The sequence below is a fragment of the Diaphorina citri genome, unplaced genomic scaffold (assembly GCF_000475195.1).
Source record: "Diaphorina citri unplaced genomic scaffold, Diaci psyllid genome assembly version 1.1 scaffold4743, whole genome shotgun sequence".
In the NCBI taxonomy this organism is placed as follows: domain Eukaryota; kingdom Metazoa; phylum Arthropoda; class Insecta; order Hemiptera; family Psyllidae; genus Diaphorina; species Diaphorina citri.
This window is the reverse complement of record NW_007382137.1, coordinates 3,181-11,673: the sequence shown is the minus strand read 5'-3', so window position 1 is coordinate 11,673 and position 8,493 is coordinate 3,181. Positions and strand designations below refer to the sequence as shown.

Below are 8,493 nucleotides of genomic sequence, written 5' to 3'. Positions count from 1 at the left end.
CGGCATGGGTGGACCATTTGGCAATAGGTGCCTGGCTAGCTTTTAAAAAAAAGTTATTGGAGTCAGAAAAGTAAAAAACGTTAACCAGTTTTTTTATTGTCTATTAGAGGATTTTGTCACTATAAAAATTATATGAGACTTCTACCTCAAAAAACACGAATTAACTAACCATTTATGGGAGAAATTTAAAAATCTAGTGATTTTCCCTGAAACTTTTGTGATTTTAAAAATATGTAGTGGAGGACCCCCTGTTTCTTGGGTTTTATTTTGTTTTTTTTCTCATAATCATGATTTTTTTGTTCGTTATTATATTTTTCAGAATAAACACAAAGCATGATATAAAAAATTAAGTTATGGATTATTGTATGGGTATATCGAACACCCATGGCGTAAATCTAATGGCCTAAATTGTGTGACGATAAAAAAATAAGTATCATCTATATAAATATAGTAAAATTTCATAAATAATGCTTTTTCAAACCAATTTGCAAATGTAAAATGTAAATGGTACATTTTACATTTCCTTTTGCATTTTGGCGGTTGCAATCCTGGCCTTACTTATAATGTGCTACCTATTTATTATTATTCAATGTTCTATATTTAATGTAGCTACACCTAGTTATTTATTATCAAATGTCCTAATTTTAATGTAGTGACCATTGCTTTTTATTTATTTTACCAAAATTTCTATACACATTCTGTATCAATGAGAGGTTGCAAGAGGAAAAAAATGGAATTTAATAATTCATTTAAAACATTTATTTTTAAAAAAGCGCCTCACATTACTATTATGATTTAATACTAATATATATTTTTATTAATTATTTCTAATTAACTTTAATTTTTCTGTTCAATTTTATGTTTGTTTTGCACCTCACCTCTAAGTTCATTAGTTCACTCATTTCCAGTGTGGCTTGTTCTCTTTTGTTTTTATTTTGCATGTTGTCCGGTCCACCCATACCTGGTTGTTGTACCATTACTGTTGCACCCTGTACATGGATACTTCTGGGACTTTCTGTGACACTCACTGTAACTTTTTTAACTCTCTCTCCTCTGACACCTGACTCCTTCCGTCTTTACTCGCGTGCCTTGTGGTATTGGCACATCGCTTACGCGTTTAGTCGGGGAGATGTTCGAGAGTGGAATTGAAAGAGGTGAACAGGGAAATGAAGCGGAGGAACACAGGTAAGTAACAACACCCACTTAGTAGATGGTCCCGGGTTCGAATCCCACGGTATAAAAAACTGTTGCAGGGAAAACGAAGCGGAGGAAACACAGGTAAGTAACACACCCACTTAGTAGATGGTCCCGGGTTCGAATCCCACCGTTGAAAAAAAAAGGGAAAAAAATGCATTCGTATTTATTTCGATTGCACATATTTCAACTGGTGTTCTCGTGTTGACCCAGCACCTAAATGGGAAGTATTATGTCTTTTATCGTCCATCTGATGAGGAACATACTACGGGATGAGCATCCTACGACACAGACCACATGAGTCTAATGTAGCAGTTGTTTTATTTGCTACGACATAAAACACTCATCTTGGAAAAAAAAAAAATGTACATAGACTGGGAATTTCAATGTGACCTTTCAATGTAACCTGGGAATTTCAATGTAATGGCCTTGCTTCTTTGCATGAAGGGTTTTTATTATTTATATATTAAGTACATATTATTTTAAAAGGGGTACAGGGAACTAACTGTAACTGCCAAGGTCTTATTGTTACAGTTTCCTCTATCTTGTTTAGAATACCTTGTTTATACATTATACTACCAGCATAGGACTGAAAAGTCCCTTTACTATCAAACGTTAAAAAAAGCCAGCCTAGTTAGCTTGTTTGTAGCGCGTCTCTCTTGTAAGCGCTGGGTCGTGGTTTCGATTCCCGCCCGGGGCGGATTTTATCCTTAACAGATAAGGTTTTCTCTCGGAACGGCTGTCTTTCTCCTATCCTGTCTTCCTTCTCTCTTTGCTTCCGGGACGATAGGATCTTAGCTGTTTTCCCTCTATCTCTCTCTCTCCCTCTTCCCTCTGTCCCTCTCTCTTTCCCTTTATACCTTTTCCATCTATTTCCCTCTCCCTCTGTAACTCTCTCTCTCCCTCTCTTCTCTCTATCAACTTTCCTCCTAGAGTCTAGTACCTAAAGTCTATAATTCGAAAAAAACCTAGTGATGGGACTTGAGTGAGATTTCTCAACTCGATTATTTTCCAACTCGAGTAGAAATTACTCGAGTTGAATATTTGCTGGAAATTACACCGCGCCGATTTCTCACTCGAGTAGGCGAGCGAGTGGTGGCGAGTGGATAGTATGCATTGCAGATCGGTTATATTCGGGTTTTCGTTCGGAAACACTCGGCATACGGGTATGCAATAATATGTGGCGAGTGGACTCGGGTCAGAGAACTCAATGAGAAGTTTTTTTTTCACTCGTAGCAGTCGTAGCGGATTTCCGCACCGAATGATAAAAATTCTACTCGAGTAGAACAAAATAATAATCGAGTGGACTCGGCCCATCACTAAAAAAACGAAAACCTCTCTTTTCAGGTGGACAAGCTCCGGACCCAGGCCACCGATCAGGAAACCCTTCTGAGTCGGCAGGAAGAAGAACTGCACTCGAAGAAGAAAGAGCTCGACAGCCTCAAACACGAAGAACATGAACTAGAGAAGAAACAAAAAGAATTGAACAAGAAGGTCAACCATCTCAGCGACGGACTGCAAGAGACACAGCTACTCATTAGTCAGGTAAAAAGATAGAAAAGAAAGAAAGAAAGAAAAGCTGTAAAAACCCCCTCAAAGAATAGAACATTTTGCGCTACATTTCATCAAAATCGGACGAACTGTTCGGGAGTTTTAGCGAACCAAAGAAATTCCTTAAAGTTGGTCCCGAACCTAAGGAATAATTCTTTGATTTATTTATTCTTTACCGTTAAAAAAAAAAAAAAATGCATTCGTATTTATTTCGTATTTTTGGTAGAGAATGCCATAGGCATTAACCCCACCCTTGATCAAAACTTTATTTTGTACTTATATGTACATTATGTTACCATTTGTAAATATTTATTCTGTAAATAAATTTTGATCTAATCGTTTAGTATTTCGATTGCACACCGTTAAAAAAAAAAAAAAATGCATTCGTATTTATTTCGTATTTTTGGTAGAGAATGCCATAGGCATTAACCCCACCCTTGATCAAACTTTATTTTGTACTTATATGTACATTATTTTACCATTTGTAAATATTTATTCTGTAAATAAATTTTGATCTAATCGTTTAATATTTCAACATTTTTCAACTGGTGTTCTCGTGTTGACCCAGCACCTAAATGGGAAGTATTATGTCTTTTATCGTCCATCTGATGAGGAACATACTACGGGATGAGCATCCTACGACACAGACCACATGAGTCTAATGTAGCAGTTGTTTTATTTGCTACGACATAAAACACTAGGAGGACGTGGGTTCGAATCCCAGCTGAGGCATTGAATTTTATCACTTGATTCGATTGAGAAATTGGCCACCTGCCTTAGGCCAGCCCACTCACTTATCAAGTCTACCTGATACCTGATGAGCACACACATTATCAGGTATAATGTGTGTGCTCATCAGGTATCAGGTAGACTTGCAGGCTGATCAGGTGTACCTGTCAGGTCCTTGATACAGTGGAACCTCGATATAGCGAAATCCTCGATATAACGAAGAAAAGTCGTTTTCCCTTCCCTTCAGAGGCAAAAACCTCAGTATAGCGAAGTAAATAGAATAGATACAACGAAGTAATTTGGGGCACGATCCCGAGGAAATGACCTTCAGTGTAACGAAATCGATTGAATTTTAACCTCAGTATAGCGAAGTGATCTTAAAACCGAGTAGAATTTTACCCCAGTACAACGAAGTTACTCTGATTTGAACCTCAGTATTGCGAAGTAAATCGATATAACGAAATAGTTTCGATTTTAACTAACGAAATCGATTGAATTTTAACCTCAGTATAGCGAAGTGATCTTAAAACCGAGTAGAATTTTACCCCAGTACAACGAAGTTACTCTTATTTGAACCTCAGTATAGCGAAGTAAATCGATATAACGAAATAGTTTCGATTTTAAGCTCGATATATCGAAAAATAAATATTACAAAAACCTTGATATAACGAAATTTTGGGCATTTCTCTTGGACTTCGTTATATTGAGGTACCACGGTAGTGAGTGGCTGGCCTTTATTGGTTGTTAGTGGTCAAGACGCTCGCCTGATAATCGGGTTTGGCTGGAGGTCGCGGGTTCAAATCCCAGTCGAGATATGGAGTTTTGTCCTGATGTGATTTGATTGAGAATTCTATTACAAATAAACTGTGGGAGATAGGATAGATGTTCATAGGTTCGATTCCCATCAGGTTCGAAGTTTTTTCGGCCTCGTGCCATTTGGAGTAAAAAAAATGGAGAAACATTGAAAGTCACTTTTCTACCCCCCTCTCAAAAGTTGTTCGCTTTGGCTTGTTTTTTCATCACTAACTCACCACCCTGTAATTGGTCTGTTCAATGGCCGGGGCCACAATTTTGATTGGTGGAAACTTTTGACATCAACCAATCAAATTGCTTCATTTAAGATTTGAAGAGGTAACCTTAAACCGAGTTTGAATTTTAATTAGACAATAGACAGCATTAAGCAGAAAGGAACGAGCGAACAGAAGGTTTGTACTCTTTTTCGAGTGAAAATATTTCAACGTGTTATTTTCTGTGGTGTTCTCGTGTTGACCCAGCACCTTAATGGGAAGTATTATGTCTCTTCTCGACCATCTGATGAGAGGCATACGGCATGCTACGGCGCGGCGGTGAAACACTCACCTTTTACTTCTTTTTTTTTACTAGGGGAACGGGGTAAAAAATCTTTTGGTTGATTAATTTTTTTTATATTTGTGGATGGTTCTTTTCTGGTTAAAGCTTAATTCTGCTCAATTGTGGTCCTGGCTCTAAATTCACCCTTTGTCTAATCGATTGATTTTTCCTCTCTCTTCTCTTCTTTCTTTTCTGCTTTTTTTTTTTACTGTTTTATTTTTGCTTTTCTCTGTCATTTATGTTTTCAGTTGTAATTTTTACTTTTCACTCCCCCCCCTTTTCTTCTACCTCTTCTCCCTAGCTGCCTTCAAAATGTTTCCCCTTCAATCTCTCTATATTACTCCTTCAGTTTTTCTTCGTATTCATATCCGGTTATGCCACACGCAATATCTTTCTAAACGTTTTACACTATGTTATTTTTTTATCTCCGAAAAGAACAATAAAAATAAAACTTAGATAGTTTTTTTTAACTTGTTCTAAAACAGTGGTTCTTAGGGCCGAATTTTAAACTCGGATTATCATTTAATCCTGGTCAGGATTAGCTTCTAGGAGAGCTATTCTATGTGGGAAAGTAATGTTGGACAATTAGTTTGACTAACTAAGACAGGAACTGAAAGTAGTTTAAAAAAAAATTCTTAAAACCTCTCCGAACTCTCTAAGCCTAACCACTCCTAAAAGGTAATCCGGTTTTAAAATTCGACCCTTAATAGTTAAATCTTACCTACCTGTTATGTTTTTCCATAGATATGTATTACATGATCTTTCAATACATACAAACATATTAACACCTAGTTTTTGCAACCGAAATTAGGGTCTCTTTATCTGAACTATACAAATTTGTTTTTATTACTATCATACCTACTTACTTGATTTTTTACAAGGATTATTTCGAATTCTTACAATAGTTTTAGCCCGAAAATTGCTTTTTTATAACGGGTGTTCTAATTTTGTGAAAATAATATAAACCTATGGTCACACTCAGAGAGTAAAATATGATAACTGTAACCTTTAATTCGTTTGGATAGTTTTTTTTTTTTTTTTTAACTTGTTCTGAAGCAGTGGTTCTTAGTAGGTGTTTACAACGGAGAACCGACCATAGCCTGGTCTCGACCCAAGGGAACATAAACAAACAAACAAACAAACAAACAAACAAACAAACAAACAAACAAGCAAGCAAACAAACAAACAAACCATGCTAATGAATAGAAGCGACCTCAACAGAGCCTTGATAATAGCTCCGCCTCCGACCCTCACAGAACATGAAGAAATTGAGTCTAGCATTTTTCTGCTTTTCTGCGATGATCGATGGTTTTGTATACATTTTGATAACATTCTAACCTTAAATTACTGATATAGCGCGCTATACTGTAGTAATAGAAAGTAAATAAAAATTCAAGCGTATCTAAATGAGCAGGAGGTATGGTTTTGTTTACATTGTGATAACATTCTAACCTAAAATTACTAATATAGCGCGCTATACTGTAGTAATAGAAAGTAAATAAAAATTCAAGCGTATCTAAATGAGGAGGTTCCAGGCTCCGTTGTGGACACACTGGCGCGATGGTCGATGGTCTGGGCGATGGTTGATGGTCTGGGCGATGGTCGATGGTCTGGGCGATGGTCGATGGTCCAGTATTAGTCGAACAAACAAAAAAAGTATTGTTGAATAATTTCAATATGTACACTCGAACCTGTCTAATTGGGAACCCGTCTAAATTATCTACCTCGGTGGTGTAGTGGTCAAGGCGCTCACCTGGTAAACAGGAGGGCGTGGGTTCAATCCCAGCCGAGGTATGGGATTTTATCCTCAATATAATTTGAGAATTTGACCACAATAATAGTAGTAGCCTACTGCTGGAGTAAAGGGACTTTTCAGTCCTATGCGAGCAGTATAAGTAAGCACTATTATTATTATTACTAAATGGGAAACCTGGATAAACGTTGGAAAAAATTGCCGAACGCAAGGCGGACCAGGAGAAAGCGGACCTGGAGTTGGCGCTTAAGTTGAGTCAGCAGGGCGATAGTTTTCCCGTCAAATGGTAGAAAAGATGTTTGTTTAAGTTGTAACGTAGGGAAATGTGGCAGAGTGACATATATTCTGGTAATTTCCCATGGTACAAACTTACAGAGATAAAATTTGATGCCATGGGTGTATGGTCATGTTAACGAAGAGAAAATTGCCAGATTATATGTCGCTCTACCTCTCTATCCTACCTGTAGAGTGTAGAGGAAAGAGAGACTGAGATTCCAAAGCGGTAATTGGTTTAAGCTCGGAACTGTAATAGGAAACTTGGTCGCGTGACTTTGAGTAGCGCATTGTCGCTGGCAAAACCAAACATATGAAAATGATAGAGATAGACAGTCTCCATCATTTCCCTCCCCTTCCTTCTAAAAGTCGCGCAACTACGGTTCCAATGTGTGCGACGGGCCCAAGATTTGATTGGTCAATTCTAGCAGGATTAGCCAATCAGATTTGACCCTTCGGATACCAAATTGTAGTGTCGAGTATTTAGAAAAGAAAAGTTGACAAAGGAAAATACATTATATTGACAATAAGTTCGAGTCAAATATGTTGATGAGACTGAGCTTTAGGAAGTGTTAGAGGAGATTTGTAAGATTTTTTTTTCTTTTTTTTATATACACTCGAACCTGGGTAATTGAGGGGACAAGGGGACCTCATTTAAAGAGATTTTCGGGGTAAACAATTTATTTATTTATTTAATATACATACCTTATTTATACTGTCGGCTAAGACTAAAAAGTCCCATTATGCCAACAGTTTAATAAGGCCTCATTTATTAACATCAATAATAATACAACAAAGGTTTTGACATTACAAAAGATGGAAAAGTTAAATATATATATCTAAAGCAAGTTATGGATGTTGGTGGCTGACAAAGAGGTTGCCCCACACAACAATGAACATTTTCTTGACTAAAACTGGTCTCAGCCGGGCTACTTATCTTGGAAGGAACTTGGAAGGTGGCTGCCTTGTAAGCGCTTGGTTTCGGGTTCGACTTATCTTTGAACGTAATGTGACTGCCTTGTAAGCGCCAGGTTTTGGGTTCGATTCACCCAGGTCTCAATTATTCAGTTTCGACTGTACAATCATTTTTGTTCGAATTTTATTTGAAGTCATTTTATATTAGTAGCTGGCATGTACTGTGATGGGACTTGGTAGACCTGTGCATGAGCCCTACACGCCCTACACTTGAATTTAGACCACGCTACGCCACTGTAATAAAATAATTTTATTATTATTTTCATTGAATGTTTGGTGTTGTTGTGTTTCAGATGCGTTTGCGTCAACCAATGGATTCTCCAGTGATCCTTTTGCCTCTACCAACACTCAGGTAAGAAAATTTCCGGCCCCTCGAACCCAGCACCTCTGGGCTGAGAGCCAATGTCCTTAACCACAGAGGTACTATTACCGAGGCAGATGCAGGGCGGTATAAGCAGGGTATATTCTATTCTATTCTACTACTATTAACATCTATTTTGTAAATGCAAAAAAATGTAAATGCAGTTTCTTTGTGTTATTATATCACAACTTGGGTGCTCACTGCAGCATTGTAGGATTTTTCCCAATACATATCTCAATAATCCTAACAACCAATGTTTACCTACCGTGCTGGCACCGGTCGCTATGCGCATTTATATGTCATAGCT

At 37.4% G+C, this 8,493-nt stretch overlaps 1 protein-coding gene across 1 annotated transcript in view; it reads left to right on the top strand.

The window, feature by feature from the left end:
• The window catches only part of LOC103521215, an 11,206-nt gene extending 3,325 nt beyond the window's left edge, over window positions 1-7,881 (top strand). Inside the window, exon 2 of the mRNA XM_008486320.3 lies at window positions 6,790-7,881. Within this exon, the coding sequence (XP_008484542.1) occupies window positions 6,790-6,867 (78 nt within the window). The 3' untranslated portion in view covers window positions 6,868-7,881. The remainder of the gene's footprint in view (window positions 1-6,789) is intronic.
• The last annotated feature ends 612 nt before the right edge of the window (window positions 7,882-8,493 follow it).